Source organism: Saccopteryx leptura, chromosome 6 (assembly GCF_036850995.1).
Source record: "Saccopteryx leptura isolate mSacLep1 chromosome 6, mSacLep1_pri_phased_curated, whole genome shotgun sequence".
Classification (NCBI taxonomy): Eukaryota; Metazoa; Chordata; class Mammalia; order Chiroptera; family Emballonuridae; genus Saccopteryx; species Saccopteryx leptura.
Genome location: NC_089508.1, coordinates 192,218,671 through 192,238,372, shown reverse-complemented (window position 1 = coordinate 192,238,372; position 19,702 = coordinate 192,218,671). Strand labels below are relative to the sequence as shown.

Below are 19,702 nucleotides of genomic sequence, written 5' to 3'. Positions count from 1 at the left end.
AGTGCGCTCTGCTGCATCCCCGGGTGCGCGCGTCTGCGCGCAGGGCCCGGCGACCTGGACAGTCCACCGCTGTCGCCGGGGACTCCCAGGCTCAGGGAGCCTCTGGCCTGGGTACGAGTTATGGTCAATTAGCTCTCAATTGGCTGACAGTGAGCTAATGAGGCCGCATTCCGAGCCCAGCAGGTTCTGAGGGGGCTTTGGCCCTCCACAACACGGACCCCTCCTCGTGGATCCCGGAATGCGAAGGCAGGCCTGCCTGGCGGGGAGTTCGTGCCAGCCAGGACGGTGGACTGGGAAAGGACCAAAGGGGGCCACCCGGGCCACCTCCTTAACTGGAGAGCTGGGCTCGTCCCTCTCCAGACCCCTTGCTCTTTCCATTGTGCCCAGCGCCCGGTGGTCAGACCCTCCTCCTCTGCTCTTCCCTCTGCCCTCTCCAGGGCCCTGCTTCCTGCCTGCGTCCTGGCTCTCTTCCAGGAGGCCTTACCTGGCCTGCTCGCTCGGTATCCCATCACTTTGCTGTACCGCCCTCAGGCAGACCTTTCTAATCCAGAGACTTCTCATTAAAATCGGGATACTCAGATTCTCGGGGAGGTGGGGGGTACCCAAAGATCTGGGATGGAGAGCTGCTCCTGGGGTGAAGGGTGGGAATGCCTCACGGTGGAGGGGCCGTCAAGTGGTCACAGCCCCCTCCCCTCCTGACACACATGTGGCCTCCGTGTTCCACCTTTTGACTCTTCCTGACCTCACCGGCACTGGAGTGTGGGGCCCTCCCTGAAAGGCCTGCACTCTGTGTGGCGACCTCAGCAGCAGAGCAGGAGCTCTGGAGAGGAGAGGGCTCATCTGCCTCGCGCGGAAAAGGGGATCCGGGCAGCAACAAGAACCTAGCTTTGGAGGTAGAAACATCCAGGGTCACGGGCCTCTTCCAGCCACGTAACCCGAGGAAAATTATTATGGTCCGTGTGTGGGATGGGGACAGCACTACGGCAGCCAGGAAGCCAGGAGCTTAAGGATAAGTGAGCATCTCCCTCCTGCTTGCGGCAGGTGTGTACTTTCCCCGCCCTGGGAGAGCTGTGAGCAGAGCTCTTCTGTCTGCACCCCCCTCTGCTCGCCCTCCTTCCCCCTCTCCAACCTGGCCTCCACCCCACCCCTCCACTGGGCAGCTCCTTCATGGTCACCAGTGACCTCCATGTCACTAAGCCCTTCGTCTTCCTACACCTCTAGGCAGCATCGGACACTTCTCTGGCAGCTACCGTAAGTTCCAGGATGCCCTTGGTCCCCCTCCCTCCCTCCCTCCCGGTCAGCTCCCTCCCTGACTCCAGTGCGGGCTCTGCTCCCCCCACTAGGCTGCCTGCTCACCTTTCCAGGATGCACATCGCAGTCAGGTGTCTTCTGAAACCTCAAGTTTCCCTGGGAGTCTCTGCTGCCCAGACCTGGACACCAAACTCAGATAACAGCCACCCTGTCTCCTCTTTTTCCCTTTAGTGTTTTTTTCTCCCAAGGTAACACATGTACGGAGTTGAATAAGCCCAACACTTTTGTGTGACTTTAGCAGCAACAGAAATAGCTCCTCACTTCTGAATCCCTCCTATTTCTTCTGGTAAGTCCTGCCACATCTCTAAAGAAAGTGCTAGTGATGCTATGCTAATGATGCTATCACTTGGTTTTCCTTTGTGGAGTAGTACCTATTGACATCCCACTCGGAAAGTTGCAGAGGGATACCTGAAGGAAGTTTGGAACTTCAGGAATTGAAGAAAAAGCAACAGAAATGATGAATATATGCATAAATGTAACAGACTTTTTCTCCTCTTAAGTTCTTTAAATATGTATCATGTTGGAAGGTAAATATTATGACATTATCTGTGGGGGGGGGTTCAGTGTATCAGATGTAACAATATGACAACAGTAACATAAAAGGGAGAGGGTACAAGTTGTAAGGCTTTTATAGACTTTACTTGAAGTGTTAAATTATCAAGTCTAAGTAGACTGCTAAATTAGAAATGTATCATGATTCCTAGAGAAACACACAAAACAACAAACCACATTCCAAAAACACAAAACAAAACCAGACAATAGAGTCAAAGCATCAAAAGATAAAATAAAGCAGAATACTAAAACTAAAGAGTTGAAGTTAGTGAAAATAGTGGAACTCCACAAGTCTATCCTTTCATAAAGGCAACAGTGTTAAACATTTCTATACTTTTCCTTATCTGATTACAAAGTTAATACTGAACGTTGCAAACATTTTAAATGTCCTCACTGGACAACTATTTACAGGCTCACTGTCTTATGCTCTGTCAGCCCTACTAGAAATATAAGACAAGCCTTTAACACAACCATAAAAAATTTAGTTGCCACATTTAGAAGAGTAAAAGGAAATAGGTGAATTTAATTTTAGCAATATATATTGTTTAACCCAATATATCCAAAATAGTATCATTTCTATTCTTCTGTCATTTCTATTCGTATCTCTCTCACCTCCTTTCTTATGAAGAAGGTAGCACCCCGTAACACTTTCTTCAGGTCTTGCTTTTTTTTCTTTTTACTCAATAAATCTTAGCTATCACTCCATAGCTTACTTAATGTCTTTTTTTTTTTTTTTTTTACAGAGACAGAGAGAGAGAGTCAGAGAGAGGGATAGACAGGAGAGATGAGAAGCATCAATCATTAGTTTTTCGTTGAGTGTTGCAACACCTTAGTTGTTCATTGATTGCTCTCTCACATGTGCCTTGACTGCGGGCCTTCAGCAGACCGAGTAACCCCTTGAGCCAGGGACCTTGGGTCAAAGCTAGTGAGCTTTGGTCAAACCAGATGAGTCCGCGCTCAAGCTGGCGACCTCGGGGTCTCGAACCTGGGTCCTCCACATCCCAGTCCTACGCTCTATCCACTGCGCCATTGCCTGGTCATGCTCTTTTTTTTTTTTTTTTTTAATTTTTAATTTTATTTATTTTTATTTTTTTATAGTACCAGTCTGACCTGTGGTGGCGCAGTGGAAAAAGTGTCAACCTCAAATGCTGAGGTTGCCGGTTCAAAACCCTGGGCTTGTCTGGGCAAGGCACATAGGGGAGTTGATGCTTCCTGCTCCTCCCTCCTTCTCTCTCTTTCCTTTCTAACATGAATAAATAAAATCTAAAAAACAAAACAAAACAAAAAAACAGTACTGCAATACTCTACAGTGTGGATAAAATATCTGTTGGTAGGCCGCTGGGAAGCTTTGGATGTTTTGCTATTACACGCAATGCTGCGATGAAAAGCCGTGTACATGTATTTTGTACTTTGCCATTGATCTAGAAGTATGTTCCTAGATAAAGGGCCAATGCACATGTAAGGACAAATGTCTTTTTTTCCAGAGGACGTGCCTTTGCTCCACCAAGCAGGTGGGAGGACAAGTCTAAGGGACCCCCCATGCACTGAGCTCGCAAGGGGAGGATGACCCGTGCTGTCAGCTCGTGCTCTGCGTGGGGCCGGAGAACCTTCCCCGTGATTCTTATTGAGGGGATGGCCCTCGGGGCTCTAGCAAAATGGAGAGGGTCTCTTGAGTAGACCCCCACCCTGACCCTGAATCCCTCAGGCCCTCAGGGCAAAAGTCCCTTAGCGTCTTACCTGACTCTAGGTTGCTGCTTCCCCAGCGTCTAACCTGGAAGTTCTTTATAACCTGTTGGAAAAGAGATTCTAAAATGCACTTAAAAAACAAGCCAAAAACAAACAAACACAACTTTTAATTATACAAGTAAACACGTGAGTATAGCATCCTTATGTCAAAGTCAAACACAGGCGGTCCTGGCTAATATGTATGCCAAGAGGGGCTTCTCTTACAGTTGCCAGGGGCAAATCGAGTCCTGTCGGCTTTTATCACGACTCAGAACGGACTGGGCTTCTAATTGAAAGTTTAAAAACGAAATGGAAACCTGAAAAGTATAGCGATAATGCCAGGTGCCCTTTGGCCAGCGCCCCATTTCCGGTACCACCTCCAGAGGCGTCCCCGGTTCTCAGTGTGGTGTGCGTCAGTTCTAACACATTTATGTATGTACACATCCATGCACCCGCGGGGAAGCTGTAGTGTCCTCTTGACTGGTTTGCTTTCCACACGTGATATTACATTCTCTTGAACGCCGTGCAAGTTTTCACTTAGTGATATTTCTGGAGGCTCCTCCCAGAACGGCAGCCCAAGGATCAAACACGGGAAGCCTACCGGGGCGAATCTGGTTAGTGAACATGTTCAGCTTAGCCCAAACGGTGTTGCGAGGTGTTTGTTTGTTTGTTTGTTTTTGTTCTTTTATGGACATAGCCTCAAAACTGGGGAGGGAGAAGAGCACATCAGAGTACGACTGGAACTTTAACAAATACCAAGAAAACCGCTTACCGTTATTCCCCGTTCTCTATCACCCTCTTGACATCTAACTCAAGCGTGTTTTTCTTTTTTAATTCAGAAAAGACAGCGTAAAAAAATATATATATTTCCATCTTCTCTTGAAAACCCAGAATTCCTGGCGGCATTCACCTTGGTCCAGGTGCACAGGTAGAGCAACCCTCAGCTCCAGGTGCTCTCCGGTTTAGCCGTTTTCCAGCGCCCCCTGGCGTCCAATTCCAGGAGCCTCACCCATTGACATGACCTGCCTGGAAGGTCGGTGGGTGACGTTTTATTGATTTTTACTGATTAAAATAAACATGAAAAAAAACACTGTTTATCTTTAGTGGATTGGATCAGCAGATATGAAACCTACAGATGTGGAGGGCCCGCGGCATGCTTTGTTCTACACCATTTTTTAGGGGAACTTGAGCATCCTCAGGATGTGGTAGGCACGGGGGGTGCTGCAAGCTGTCCCCCACAGACACCCAGGGAATGGACTCATAAAATACACAAGACTGCCGGGATCGCCTGCAACGTCCCTTTTTGTTTCCGGAACTGCTGGCTCACAGAGTCAGTTCATCTTCTCCTTTCTCCGGAGCGTCTAAACGAGTCCCTCAACCACAGTGTGACCACTGCTCCCTCACGTCCTGCTGCGTTTTCTCTTCTCCCAGTCTTATCGGGCAAGTGGAAAAGTGGCATCTCATTTTAATTTACATTTCTCTGGTCACCTGTTTCAGAGTCATTTTATACTTACTGGCCATTTGTATTTTCTCTTCTATGAATTTTCTGTTCATGTCCTTCACCTATTTCACTACTGGAATGTCTTAATGTTTTTGACACATTCTGTCTAGATGTACTTTATTTTATATACACGTTTTCTCATGGATCAATTTTTTTCATGTTTATTTTACTGATTTTTTTAGAGAGAGAGGAAGGGAGAGAGCAGGAGAGGCAGGAACATCGGCTCCTGTCTGCGCCCTGACTGGGGATAGAACTGGCAATCTCTGTGCTTCAGGACGACACACTGTAGTCCAGTGGTCGGCAAACTCATTAGTCAACAGAGCCAAATATCAACAGTACACGATTGAAATTTCTTTTGAGAGCCAAATTTTTTAAACTGAAACTATATAGGTAGGTACATTCTTTATTGAGGTAGCACCCACACGTGGTATTTTGTGGAAGAGCCACACTCAAGGGGCCAAAGAGCCGCATGTGGCTCGTGAGCTGCAGTTTGCCGACCAGGGCCCTCGACTAACCAACCGAGCGATCCAGCCAGGACTGATGGGTCAATTTTTAATGTATGTAAGATGCTTGGCAAGCACACCATTTTTAATAGGTCGACTTCAGTGCTTACGTACTGTTAAAATCCCACCACAGGAAGTCTCTGCTCTACCGGCCTGACCTGCTGTCCCTTCCTTTCCCGGTATCCCTGGAGTGGTCTACCGGAGGCTCCCTTTGGGGACAGAGCTGTGCTCAGAGACCTCCTCTGATGACAAAACCAGGGGAGAGCTGCTTTGCAGTCCTCTTCAGAAACCCTCGGTACCGGAGTGAAATACTAGACACCAGCCGCACGGTAGTGGGTGCACCCCAACGAGAGCAGGTGTTTTACTCCAGTCCTGATCTGACATCGGGGTGTACACATAAACAAAAAAAGCAGGGTCAGCGAAATGGAAAGAACAAGTCAAAGGAAAGAACACGTCCTTCCTTTAGTTCATGGCTCTCCAAAGCAATTTAACAAGCGGTTCCAGAGAGGCGTCACCTGCAGGTTTGTCCCTCCTGACACGCCGGCAGTGGCTACGGGGCCCCAGGGCCCTGGGAAAGGCCCGAGCTCCTGGTTCAGGCTGTGCGAGGAGGGCCCATACAGGGTACCCGCCTCCTTATCTGGAGGGATGCTTTAAGCTGTAGACTTAAGACACAAACACAACCCCCCACCCCCAAGAATTTCAGGCAATCTGGTTTGGTCCCATCTTCAAGCAATAGAAGGGGAAAAGCCACGAGGCTCAATGTCACCCCTAGGAGTTAACCTTAGTCCCTTGATGCTCATCGTTTGCTGTAACCATCTCTCACTCCTTCCTTTGGCCTAGGGGAGGCCATGGTCACTGTTACCTTCCTTTCCTCCCAAATGAATAAGACAGAACTCAAAGCATGCACCTGCCAATCAGGTACTATAATAGAAAAAAAGATTCCTGAGGGCTGTTTCGTACCTGAGGGCAAGAAGAACGGCACCTGAAGCAAACAGCCCAGCAGCGCCCTGATGGCCGCCCCGGAGGCCCTGCGCAGGGTGCGGATGCTGTCTGCCCCGCGCCTGCTCAAAGCTGTGGCTAACGTCGTATCCAGTCTTCTCACCACGATCATGGCAGACAGGGCGGAAGCCACTGCAGCTCACACTTAGTAAGTTCTCAAAATACATTCCACAAAGTCTATAAAACTGTTTAGAAAAAAAAAATTTATTTCAACATATGAAAGAAAATCTGAGAGGCCCCAGTGGAAGGGAGACGGGCTCTCCTGGGGGCGGGGCAATCGCGGTGTCCTGGGGGCGGGGCCCAGTGCTGCGGGGAAGCCCCAGGTCACCGGCTTCGGCGTGGAGCTCACAGAGCTCTCGGAGTGGCCTGAGTCTATGGCAGGAACACATCCCATTCCCGAGGGAAGAAGCCAGACAAGTGGGCGTGCAAATGCTGCTGCGCACACTCATGTTCCCGACGGCACAGGTGCAGAGCGTGTGCGCCTGAAATGACACGAGACGACAGGCTCACAGAACTGACATCTTCTAAAGATGTCCGCATCGCTCTGCAGAGGACTAGACACGTTTCCTTTCTGTCCATCCGAGCTGGACTCACGGATATCACCAGGCATGAGGCACCCGGACTACGACGTCACAGCGCTTCCGCCCCGAGACCTTCATGCTGGTGAGGAGGGGCCGCCTGGCTGCCCCCTGGAGGTCCTCTTCTGTGGGGTCGGTCCCCATCTCCGGAAGGCTTTCCCGACCTGGGCGCTGAAGGCACAGTGCCACTCGGCAGTAGGTGGGGCCGGCCTAGCGGATGGGCCTGAATGGGAACGTCATGCCCGACAGGAAGGTATGCCCGGGGTGTGTGGGCAGGGCGGGGTGGGCGGCGGGGTGGGCCGGCACGGCCCCATAGCCCAGCGGGGGCGTGTGGATGTGAGGGTAGAAGCCAGGGGGGAGCGCCGCATGCGGCGACTGCGGCACGGGGCCCGAGATCACCAGCTGCAGCAGGCTGCAAACACAAGGAAAAGGGTTAGGATGCGGCCTCCAACAACGATGGCCATGACACACAGCACCAGGCGGGCCCCATTCCCTAAACTGCCGTCGGGGGAGACAGGAGGGCCTGGGCACAGGCAGCCCTCACGCAGAGCCAAGAGGCACTGGGTGCAGGTCCAGGACACGCCAGCGTCCAGGTGGGGAGCCTGAGAGAAGGGGGCTCGGTGGGTGGCCTGTAGCCAGGGAAGAGCAGGAGGTGACAGGATTCGCACTAGGACCAGGAAACACTAAAAAGAGTATTGCAAGAAGGGTAAAAGGTCCCAATGTGTACTAATAATGTCCTCCAGATGCCAGGGAACATTCTGGAAGCCCCGAGAAAAGAAAGGAAATAGGGTGGGTCCTGAGGGAAAGGGGGCCCTCTAGACAAGCGGTCCACGCCACTAACAGAATCTCAGACACAGCCGTTTTCTTCCACCATGAACCCCCGTGTTCCCCCTTCTCCGTTTCCCAGGCTACCTGGACACCTGCCCAAGCCTCCCGTGCACAGCCGACCTGGAGACCCCCCCCCATGCACATGGGCACGAGAACACGGTCCCCCAGCTGCCGCTACCTCACCAGTGGCCTGTGAATTAGCATCTGGCTGATCCTTTGGCATCAAATTATTCCTATTTCTGTTTCTGCCGGCCAGCCTCGTGCAGACAGGCCGGCCCTGGCCCACACAGCGTACACAGTGCTGGCCCGCTCGCCCCCTGTCCACACTGCCTGCCCACGCCAGCTCTGGCGCCTCACCACCCCTTAAAGCCCAAGGCGACCATCCGAACATCAGCCAACCTACCCCCGTTTCATTTGTTTAAGCCCCGCGTGTGCGCACGAAAGGGCACAGGGGAGTTCTTCCTTTAACCACTGACATTTCCCTTGCCAGCTGCCTTAATGACTACTTTTAGTGGATACATTGTTCTATCCTCATGTAGCACCACCAACTTACTAAGCATGCCTGCCTGCGGGACAGTTAGATTGCCTCCTGGTTTTTGCTGATAATACTGCATTAGCACAGAGTTTTTCAACTGCTGGTAAGCAGACGGGTGGTGGTCTGCAATAGACCTTCTCATCTGCACACATCAGGGTGGTTAACTCTTTCACAGACTGGCACGGAATTTCTGGCAGACCGGCACCCATCTGCAGACTGGCGGTTGAAATCCACTGTGTTGGCGTGAAACATTTTTGTGCACATAGCTTTTTGCTTCTTGGAGTCAGTGGAATTAATCAGATTAAGTAGAATTCCTAAATTAGGGAAATGGCAGTAAAAGTAACAGCAGCTAACACCTCGCAGCTACTTACGACATAACAAGTACTGTTCTAAGTGCTTCCTGTGCTCTTACTCCCTTAATCCTCACAACACTCTTCCGGCAGGAGGAGAGGAGGACCGGACGAAGAGGACAGGAGGCAGGCACTGTTTTCTTCTCAATTTTACAGAGAGCGATTTACAGAAAGAGAATGGAGGCAGCAGGAGGTAAGGAACTCGCCTCAGGCCACACAGAGCCAAAGAAGCAAGGCTGGAATTCTTCCCAGAAGCTGTGTGGCCACAGTGTTCCTGCTGTCACCACCATGACCACAGCTTCCCCAAATTAGGACAATAGCCACCCGTTACAGAGAGTCCCCTTTGCTCGCATTAGGCAAAGAATTTATAAGGGTCACCCCATTTAATCCTTACTACAACCCCGGGAAGCAGGCGAATCAATGCTCCTACTTTATCAAGGGCCCGGGCCTCACAGGAAACCGCCGAGAAACCTGTGCTCAGAACCTGGTCAGTGCCACCCGATGCCAGGATGCAGGCCTGACCTACTCACTGTGCCCTCGGGCTGTGGCTCGGCCATATTTCCCAGAGGGCTACAGCGCTCACCGTGTCACCACAACACCTATGCACGCACCAGCGCTTGGTGAGCATACCACTCTCAAGTTGATTCTGGTTTCTTTCCTTGGCTCCAACAAAATGACTTTCTTTTCATTGTTGATTTACCCTCTACTGGGCCTTCCTCTCGTGGGGGTTATGCGGCTGTATCTGTCCCCACTTATCACCAGTCCTTGAGAGGCTTCTTATATACAGCTCTCAACCTTACGGACCAGAATGATGCCCCCCCCACCTGGCATCCCACCTGCACTGCACACCCAGCTAGAAGCCTTGAGAGGGCACTTACTTATTGTGGGGCAGCCTGGAGCACAAGGTCCTCAGGTCGTCTGAAATCAAGGAGATACATAATTAAGGGAGACAGGAGGAAATAAGGTGAAAGGCTCACTGACCTTTTTCAAGGATGTTAGTGAGATAGTAATATTACCTGATTCTACGTTTCCCCAGCATTCTAGGAGCTGTATTCTCTTTCTCTTTGATTTTTGCTCTAACAAACTAGGACCCAAACTGTATCTTTTTATCCTTTTTTTATTTTTATTTTTCCGAAGTGAGAAGCAGGGAGACAGAGAGACAGACTCCGCATGCGCCCGACCAGGATCCACAGGGCAAGCCCACCAGGGGGCAATGCTCTGCCCATGTGGGCCATTGCTCCATTGCAACCGGAGCCATTCTAGCGCCTGAGGTGGAGGTCATGGAGCCATCCTCAGCACCTGGGCCAACATTGCTCCAATGGAGCCTTGGCTGTGGGAGGAGAAGAGAGAGATAAAGGAGAGGGGGAGGGGTAGAGAAGCAGATGGGTGCTTCTCCTGTTTGCCCTGACCAGGAATCGAACCCGGGACTTCCACAGGCTGGGCCGATGCTCTACTGCTGAGCCAACTGGTCAGGGCTAAACTAGGCCCCAAATAGAATACATCACTTAGGGAAGGGGCAGCTCTAACTGGCAAGTGGTCAGAAGCTGGGAATGGGCCCTAAGGCAGGGCTCTTGCTGGGCAGATCAGACGCCCAAGATATTCAGATTCTGAGAAAAAGAGAAAACCCCTCACCAGCGACCACAGCTTGGGGCCACAGGCAGCTTCTGGGAGCCAACACTGAAAAGGAGAAGTCAAGCACATAAAATGAAATGCAGGAGAATTAAGGAACTCTCAGAATAGGTGATGGGCATGTCTTATGCATTTAAACCTATGCATTTTGCTGCGTGTAAACTATGTCTCAATAAAAAAAGGGCTGCAGAAAAAGATGCCCTAAGAGGAAAGACATTAAGCTATTACACCTTTCGAGGAGTCAGTCCCTAGTCCTGACTAGGGAGACACCCCAAGATCATGGTCACAGTGCTCTGCTTGGGTTTGTCCTGGGACATGTCCCTACTTCTCCCATGTTCACTAAGAGGAAGGAGTCCAAAAAGAGGCAGAAAACAGTCTTCCGGGAGCCCATGTTCCTCTGGACGGGTGGTGGCTTCCCCAACCCCAGGAAGGCCGAGGCAGGAAGTCACCCACCTCTGGTGCACAGCAGGGCTCCGGAGGCCATAGCCACCTGCAAAGCCTGGGCGAGGCGGTCCAGGGAGAGCTCGATCTCCTGGGAGGCATTGAGGGGGTTCAGTTCATCCGCCAATCTGTTGATCTCCTCTACCAGGGGGACCATGTGGTCGAAGAGGATCAGCCCCAGGCGCCCGTAAAGATTCTTCTCGGTCAGGTGCACCTGGAGCACCATGAGCACCTGCAGGATGCTGAGATGCAGTTTTGAGTACAAGAGGTGCGAGTCTCTGTCCATCCCCCCTGAGTCCTGGGCATCTTTGGTGGGGACATGGCCATTGGGTAAGGAGGGCTTCTTCTTCCTTTTATAAGCCAGAGGGGCCTTCACACACCAGCGAATCAATCCAGTGAGTGGGGTGAGCTCTAAAAATCCTATTGGGAGATTGGCTGCAATCGGAGTATTCAAGAAAGTGATAAGAATCAACCTTGAGTCCTCAAAAATCCAGGTGACAATCATTTCAAGCAAGTCCAGCGGTGGGATGAGGTCATCTGCAAAGACACGTTAAGTCAGGAGGGTTTCCAGCCCCAGTGACAGAAGTGGGCGGAGGGGAGACGGACCCCTAAGTTCTCAGTACTCACCACCTGACACTCAGATTACCTGCTTCTTTGCTCATCTATCTCTGTCTCTTTCGCTACAACATCCCCTCCAGGAGGGCTGGGACTCTCGTTTTATTCAGTGAGAGTCCCAGCCCTCACTGACAGGACTGTCTGGCTAAGTTAGCGCTCAAGAAATATTATACTCAGTAATTCCCTTGAACTCCATGATGCCTTGAAGAAAACCCATCCTGTGTGTCACTTTAAATAAAATCTCACGGGTTTTTTTTTGTATTTTTCTAAAGTTGGAAACGGGGAGGCAGTCAGACAGACTCCCTCATGTGCCCAACCGGGATCCACCCGGCACGCCCACCAGGGGGCGATGCTCTGCCCATCTGGGGCATCGCTCTGTTGCAACCAGAGCCATTCTAGTGCCTGACGCAGAGGCCATGGAGCCATCCTCAGGCCAACTTTGCTCCAATGGAGCCTTGGCTGTGGGAGGAGAAGAGAAAGACAGAGAGGGAGGAGAGGGGGAGGGGTGGAGAAGCAGATGGGTGCTTCTCTTGTGTGCCCTGGCTGGGAATCGAACCCGGGACTCCTGCATGCCAGGCCGACGCTCTACCACTGAGCCAACCGGCCAGGGACAAAATCTCATGGTTTTTTTTTTGTTTGTTTGTTTTTAAATTTTTTTTTTATTTATTCATTTTAGAAAGGAGAGGGGGGGAGAGAGAAGGCAGGGAGGAGCAGGAAGCATCAACTCCCATATGTGCCTTGACCAGGCAAGCCCAGGGTTTCGAACCGGCAACCTCAGCATTTCCAGGTCGACGCTTTATCCACTGCGCCACCACAGGTCAGGCAATCTCATGGTTTTTGATCTGTGGTAGCACAGTGGAGATAGAATACCAACCCGGACGCTGAGGTCCCCAGTTCAAAACCCTGAGGTCCCAGGTTGAGCACAGGTTTGCCAGCTTGAGCACAGGGTCACTGGCTAGAACGCGGGATCACTGACCTGATCCCAAGATCACTGGCTTGAGCCCAAGGTCCCTAGCTTAAGCAAGGAGTCTCTGGTTTGGCTTGAGCCCCCAGTCAAGACACGTATGAGAAGCAATCAATGAACAATAAATTGGCATAACTGCAAGTTGATACTGCTCATCTCTCTCTTCCCTTTCTCTCTCTTTAAAAATTAAGTAAATAATAAAATAAATAGAACTCCACACTTTTTATGTCCAAAACTACCACCGCACTGCATCCCTTGCCTTGTGAGGTTTTCTGTGTGTTTGGTGTCCCCTCCAGGGTACAGGACGGTTTCATGGGCCTTGAAGGAGCAGCTCCGAGTTTAGTCAACGCTGGGTCAGCTGCTGAGGGCCACCCCTGCCTCTCGTCTTAGTAACCACGGCCTGACCTCCTGGGACCCTAGACACTGGCACCTTCTACAGCCCAGACAGAGACAGTAATAATAAAAACAAATGCTGACATTCACTTTGGGCTTACTATGTCCCAGGCACAGATTAACACATAAACCCCAGAGGAAGCTGAGGCACAATGATGTGATGTTAAGTAGTTTTCCCAGGACGCATCAAAAGTACGTGGTGGACCCAGGTCTGCCCCCGGTGGTCTGGCTCTTACCCATGAGGTTACACGGCCTTTCTTGGAGTCGCCACGCAACACCCTTGGGTGGCCGTGCGTGGGAGCGGGTCCCGGGCCTCCATCTCTGGGGCTATGCATCCCTCAGCTCATGACTGAGCCCCGGCCAGGGCCACACGTGACAAAGGAGAGTGTGGGGTGAGTCACAGGTTGGTGTGAGGTTCCCAAAGGCTCTTTCTCAGGAGACGCTGGCCTTTTCCCCTACGAGTTTACCTGTTGTCTGGGTGTTAAACACCCCCTGCCCTTCTGTTATGAAATGATGGCAGCAGCAGAAAGCTTACATGGCAAAGTAAACGGCAGGCGACCCTATGTCTGGCCCCTGACTCCCCAAGACAGTTCTGTCTGGGAAACGCAGTCTCACACCCATGCCTCTGGCACAACCCCCCCAATCTAGGCCGAGGGGTGTCCCAGAACCAGAAGGCAGGGTGTGTGTGAGTGCCCCATGTGTACACGTGAGTGTGTACCTGAGAGTGAGTAATTCCTATCACCTTCCTACTCGGAGACTCAAGTTCCCTGCACTATTCAGGCCACAGGAAGTCCTGCTGGATTTGGGGAGCTGCTTCCTTTGTGTGGTTTGGAAGGCACAGACTCCCCAGAAGTGCTGCCCTGTCACCAGACGTGCCCAAGAGCAGCAGCGACCCCACTCTGACAGTGGACTCCAGGCCCCGCCCCCAGGGCCACAGCTGTGTGCCCACTGGTGTCTGTTTCTCCAAACTCATCAAGTTGTGTCCACCAAAGATGTACAGCTTTTCTCATGCCAATCATACCTCAATAAAGTGGTTTAAGAAAATCACTGATACACCAGACTGGCAAACTGGCTTGAGAGAAAACACCACATCCCACATCCATTCCAAACGTTAGTGGGATTCTCTGAACATTATTTCTTTCTCCATACATAGGTTAACTCTTTCCAACGTTAAGGCCAATTTTGGTCCTTGCTGGCCTGGAGTAACTGAAGGCTGAAAGGGCTGCTGGGATGCTGTAAACGAGGCCTAATTAAATCTTTCCTATTGGAGAACAAGAGGCCTGAACACTGTTCCCAGCTCTGCGTGGCTGCCAGGAAGCCTCAGGAAAGCGCGAGGGGCATCGCCACTCCAGCAGCGGGCTCCGCCCACAGGCCCCGCCCACGGGCCCTGCCCCCACCCCAGAGGGAAAGCGCTACGGGGAGAAGAGTCTGAAACCAGCAGGTGAGAACGACAGGCACGCGAATGTTCACACTGTGTCCCGACACGAACTTTCTCAAGACTAACAAGTGGCAAGTCAGAGGGGAATCAGACAGAACCGGGCAGCCGCTGGGAGGCCCACGCTGGACTGAACACAAGTGGAAAATGCCACTGAAGGCTCAGAGCTGCTAGGTTAGCGACCAAATCCGGGTCAGAAAGAGACTGTCAGCCCCCGAGCGGCCAGAGCTGAGGGCGGACAGAGGAACCCGATGCAGAAAAGCAGGCTCGGGAGGCGCTGCAGAGGAAGCTGGTCGCCAGGGCGGGGCCCCTCACTGCCCCTGGTGGGAACCACGGGCCACAGCCCCTGTCCCAATCCAACCAGGGCTGCTCAGCTTCCACTGCTGTTCCCTAGCGGGAGTCTGCAATAAAGTGATCTGAGCTGAGGGCTCTGCTGCAGGAGAGCGGCCAGGGCTCCTACCAGCTGAGATCAAACGCCATCTACTGGCCACCTGAGGACCTCTCCCGGCTTCCTGCTGAGGAAGTCTCACACCCATCGCCAAGAGCAGACCCGGTGCCTGCCCCCCAGGGCGAAGCACCCAGGACACATCACTAAGAGGAACTCCTGCTGCCAAAAACGTTTCCCTCGAATCTTCTCATAAACAATCACAGGGATCCAAATTGAGGGCCATTCTGCAAAACAGCAGGCCTGAGCTCTTTAAAATGTATCACAAGACATATATTTTTAAATGCTGGGAGCTTTCTAGATTTAAAGACCCAAGTGACACTGACAGCTCTGTGCAATGTAGGACTCCTGATCTGAATCCTGAATTCTGATCCCCCAAAGCAGGGAGGAGGAGGAGGCTATGAAAGACATGATTGAGCCTGACTAGGCGGTGGCGAAGTGGATAGAGCATCAGACTGGGACGCGGAAGACCCAGGTTTGAGTCCCCGAGGTTGCCAGCTTGAGCACGGGCTCATCTGATTGGAGCAATGCTCACCAGCTTGAGGCCAAAGTCACTGGCTAAGCAAGGGGTCACTCGGTCTGCTGTAGCCCCCCAGTCAAGGCACATATGAGAAATTAATCAATGAACTAAGGTGCCGCAACAAAGAATTGATGCTTCTCATGTCTCTCCCTTCCTGTCTGTCCCTCTCTCTGACTCTGTCTCTGTCACACACACAAGACATGATTGAGGCAATCAGGGAAATCTGAATACAGGTTATATGTAGGATAATAAATAGTATCCTCTTCCCTGGCCAGTTGGCTCAGTGGTCGAGCATTGGCCTGGCGTGCGGGAGTCCCGGGTTCGATTCCCGGTCAGGGCACACAGGAGAAGCGCTCATCTGCTTCTCCACCCTTCCCCCTCTCCTTTCTTCCTATCTCTCTCTTCCCCTCCCGCAGTGAATCAGTGCGGGAGCAAATTGGAGCAAAGTTGGCCCGGGTGCTGAGGATGGCTCTATGGCCTCCGACTCAGGCACTAAAATGGCTCATATTGTAGCAGAACAACATCCCAGATGGGCAGAGCATCATACCCTAGTGGGCATGCTGGGTGGATCCCGGTCCAGCGCTTACGGGAGTCTGTCTGTTCCCCCTCAACCCAGTTTCTCACATCAGAAAACTAGAAAAAAAATAGTATCCTCCCAATGTTGAATTTCTTAGGTGTGATAATGATACCATGGTCATATAAGGCAATTGTCTTATTCTTAGGAAACACATGCTTAAATACCTGATATTAGCAACAAACTCAAAAGTTCAGGAAAAAATTATGTGTGTGTGTGTGTGTGTACAGAAAAGGGCAGGAGAGAGCAAGTATGGCAAACGTTAACAATGGTGCATCTAGGTGAGCTATATGGGTGCTTGCTGTAATACTCTTACAACTTTCCTGAAGTTCACAATTTTCTTCAAAATAAAAAATGAGAAATAAAAAGCAGGTCAGCCTGACTGGGCGGTGGTGCAGTGGATAGAGCATCAGACTGGGATGCGGAAGACCCAGGTTCAAGACCCCTGAGGTTGCCAGCTTGAGTAAGGGCTCATCTGGTTTGAGCAAAAGTTCACCAGCTTGAGCCCAAGGTCGCTGGCTCGAGTAAGGGGTTACTCGGTCTGCTGAAGGCCCGTGGTCAAGGCACGTATGAGAAAGCAATCAATGAACAACTAAGGTGTTGCAATGTGCAACGAAAAACTAATGATTGATGCTTCTCATCTCTCCATTCCTGTCTGTCTGTCCCTGTCTATCTCTCTCTCTCTGACACTCTCTCTGTCTCTGTAAAAACAAACAAACAAACAAAAAGCAGGTCAATTCTAGGGAGAAAGCCACATCTCTCCCAGACACACCGGACTCTAGCTTTTCGGGCTGTTTGCCATTTGGACCATTCTGAGCCAGGCAACTGGATGTCACTAAAGAAAGCTCCCAGTTAGCAAATTCCAGAAGTCCAGGTGGCCCATTCCTGTAGCTTTTAGCCTAAATACAACACATAATTCAGACCAAAAAAAAAAAAGGGCCACAACACCACCAACACATTCACCGAACATTCCACCTGGGCGTTAGTGGAATCGGCTGAAGCGTCTCTAAGGGCAGCAACCCGTTCAGTGTTTACCTGATGACATGTCGTAAAGCGCAGTGACGGACGTGATGAACTGGCAGCAGAAGCGGGGGCTGGCGCTGAAGATCTGCTTCAGTGTCTGGACGGAGCCGGGCACCAGACAGCAGTAGTCATCCACGAGGGCCCTCGCCAGCCTCACACAGTAGACCACAGGCGTCCGCTGCAAAGAAGCCACAGTCCGCATGACCACAGATGTCGTGAGACAGGGGAGGAGTGGCTATGTGCACCTGGTGAAGACCTCCCGCGCGGGCAGAACCCCTCCAGGGGGGGGGTAAGGATGGTAATAGCTTACTCCGAAACAGGTTGGCGAACCAGAGCCCGCAGACCAAATCCATCCCGCCACCTGCTTTTGTGAATGCAGTTTTTACCGACACAGCCCTCATGTCCGTCTATTGTCTGTGGCTGTTACTGCATTACTAGGGCAGAGCTAAATCGTTGTAACTAAATATAGGCTATCTGGCCCTTGCGTGGTCAAGGCACATACAAGAAGCAATTAATGTGAGTTGATGCTTCCCACTCTTCCCTTCACCTCTTTCTCTCCTCTAAAATCAGTGGATAATGTCTTTAAAAAACAAACAAAAAGAATCTACCGATCCTGCTTTGAGGTTTACTTAGGAAAGATGATGCCTAACAACTTCTGTAACAATGTAACTGAGACTCAAACAGTAAACATTAACAGCTGCTAGCATTTTAAAAAGCTTTAGGCCCTGGCTGGATAGCTCAGTTGGTTAATGTCATCTCAATATGCATAGGTTGCTGGTTCAATTTCCTGTCAGGGCACATACAGGAACAGAGAGATGTCTCTTTTTCTTCCTCCCCTCTCTTATTACTCTCTCTAGAAAATCAATAATTAAAAAAACTTTAGTAGGAGAATTTGTGAACTATCACAAAATTTAGAGCAGTCTTCTCCCCATTTCTCTTCCAGTTCTATCCTCTTACAGGTTTCCCTAATACTTTCAAAGTCCTACATCATCACCTCCCTGGCTGTTTGTCCTCACTCAGATGCCGATCTGTACCTACCGCCACATTGGACAGCTGCTCAGGATGCTACAGTTTCAGGGCCCCAAGGTGGCCTCCAGAAGAAATAGCAAGGAGACAGGCTGACTGTCCAGTCAGGCTGAGCTATTGTTTTCAAAATCCTCCCTATCACATTCAATAAGAAAAATGGTTTTTCGCTTGTTCTGAAGATGGAGCCTTTCTTTCATTCTTTTTAAAATTAATTTACTATTACAAACTACTGTTTTCTCAAGAATAGTTACTACCCGTGTATACATAAATAGAGGTCTAGAGTATCAGCACACAAGATGGTGACAGCAAAACAATAATATGGTAAATAAAGGCCTCTCAAGAAATCCAATTAATTGAACATTCCTGACACGAAGCTCCTCTTCGGAGACCCTCAGGAGAAAGCTATTTCTAAAGAACTACCTGGAGCCAGGAAGCTGCACACTCCAACACTGGGATTCGACACACAGCCACTGCCATGGAGACCAGTTTTCCCAGCAAGCTCATCCGGCTGTCATCGGCTTTGTTCCCTTGGGGGCTGAAAAGGGATGAGAAAATAATCTGCCGAACAGAGTCCTTGGTTTGCTCCTGGAAATAATTGCACATGATTTCAAGAAGTTGGAGCTCCTGAAGTGAATTCAATCTCTATAAAACAAACCCAGGAGAAGCAATGAGAAATTTAGTTGGAACGTGCAGATGAAATCCGACTATAATAACCCAGAAAGTAATATACTCTTTTCCCCAGGGAACTTTTCACCCCCCGTCTAAAGCCCAGGTGCCAGGGAGTAGTAGCTCTCTCCTGTTAATTCCAGGAACTGTCATTAGATATCATTATGCATCGTCCCGGGGGTGGGGGTGCGGGGGAGGCTCAGAATGAACCACGGAGGTTCGAGACTCTCGATCGGAGGCCCTCAACACCACCGGAGCGTGGCTTTCACGCACCCCGCAAAGAGGAGCACAGCTGAGCAACGCTCAGGACTCCCGAGGAGGCAGGCTTCGGGCTACTGCTCAAACAGCAGGGCCACGGGCGAGAAGGGAGCCGGGACAGAAGGGTTTCCGGTCTGGCTAACACTTGTCACCGAGACCGGGGACGAGGCGCAGGCGCGCGCTGCTCCCGGCGCGGGGGCCGCCGGCCGCTCCGCCCGCTCCGCCCGCCGCACCTTGGGCTGCGCGCCGCGCTCCTTGGGCACCTGGAACACGAACTCCTCCAGCAGCTCCACGGGGCCCTTGTCCACGATGGGCAGCGGCGCGCTCTGCAGCTGGCTGCTGAAGTAGATGTCCAGGTGGTACAGCACCTCCTTGGCGGCGCTGAGCGCGTCGCGGCGCAGCAGCGAGTGGCGGATGTCGCTCATGGCGCGGCCGCTGCGGCCCGGGGCCCCCGGAGCGCGCCGGGACTTCCGCCCCGAGCCCCGCGGACGCGCCCGCCGCCCTGGAGACAAAGAGGCCGCGACCCGGCCGCCGCCCGCCCCGCCGGCCCGGGCCTGGGCCGCGGCGCCCGGCCCGCCCGCCGCACCCCGCTCGGGCCCGCTTAGGGCGCCATCTCCGCCGCCGGCCAGCGGGAAACCGGCTGTGCGACTGCGGCGCCACAGAGAGCCGCGGGAGCCCGACGCCGCGGAACCGAACAGCAGGGAAATGCCGAGCGCGGCGACGGAGGCCCGCAGGGGTCAAGCACGGTCCGCGGCGGCGAGCGCCCGCTCTCGGACGGCGCCCCCTGGCGGCTCGGCCCGGACACGCCGCGGCCGGAGGCACGCCCCGCCC

At 51.9% G+C, this 19,702-nt stretch overlaps 2 protein-coding genes across 3 annotated transcripts in view; one reads left to right on the top strand and one right to left on the bottom strand.

Annotated features, from left to right (window-relative positions):
* The window catches only part of LOC136376350 (zinc finger protein 1 homolog), a 172,870-nt gene that overhangs the window by 120,464 nt on the left and 32,704 nt on the right, over positions 1 to 19,702 (top strand). The window lies entirely within an intron of this gene.
* Positions 6,792 to 19,631, bottom strand: INTS15 (integrator complex subunit 15). 2 transcript variants are annotated; one of them, XM_066342521.1, is made up of 6 exons: positions 19,105 to 19,631; positions 18,368 to 18,589; positions 16,934 to 17,099; positions 10,965 to 11,489; positions 9,761 to 9,800; positions 6,792 to 7,581 (listed from the first exon to the last, which is right to left on the bottom strand). In XM_066342521.1, the coding sequence occupies exons 1-6, from the start codon at positions 19,294 to 19,296 to the stop codon at positions 7,380 to 7,382; spliced, it is 1,347 nt and encodes a 448-aa protein (XP_066198618.1). In that variant the 5' UTR covers positions 19,297 to 19,631; the 3' UTR covers positions 6,792 to 7,379. The 2 variants fall into 2 exon arrangements, with proteins under 2 accessions (XP_066198618.1, XP_066198619.1); XM_066342522.1 differs by having other exon boundaries at positions 19,135 to 19,631.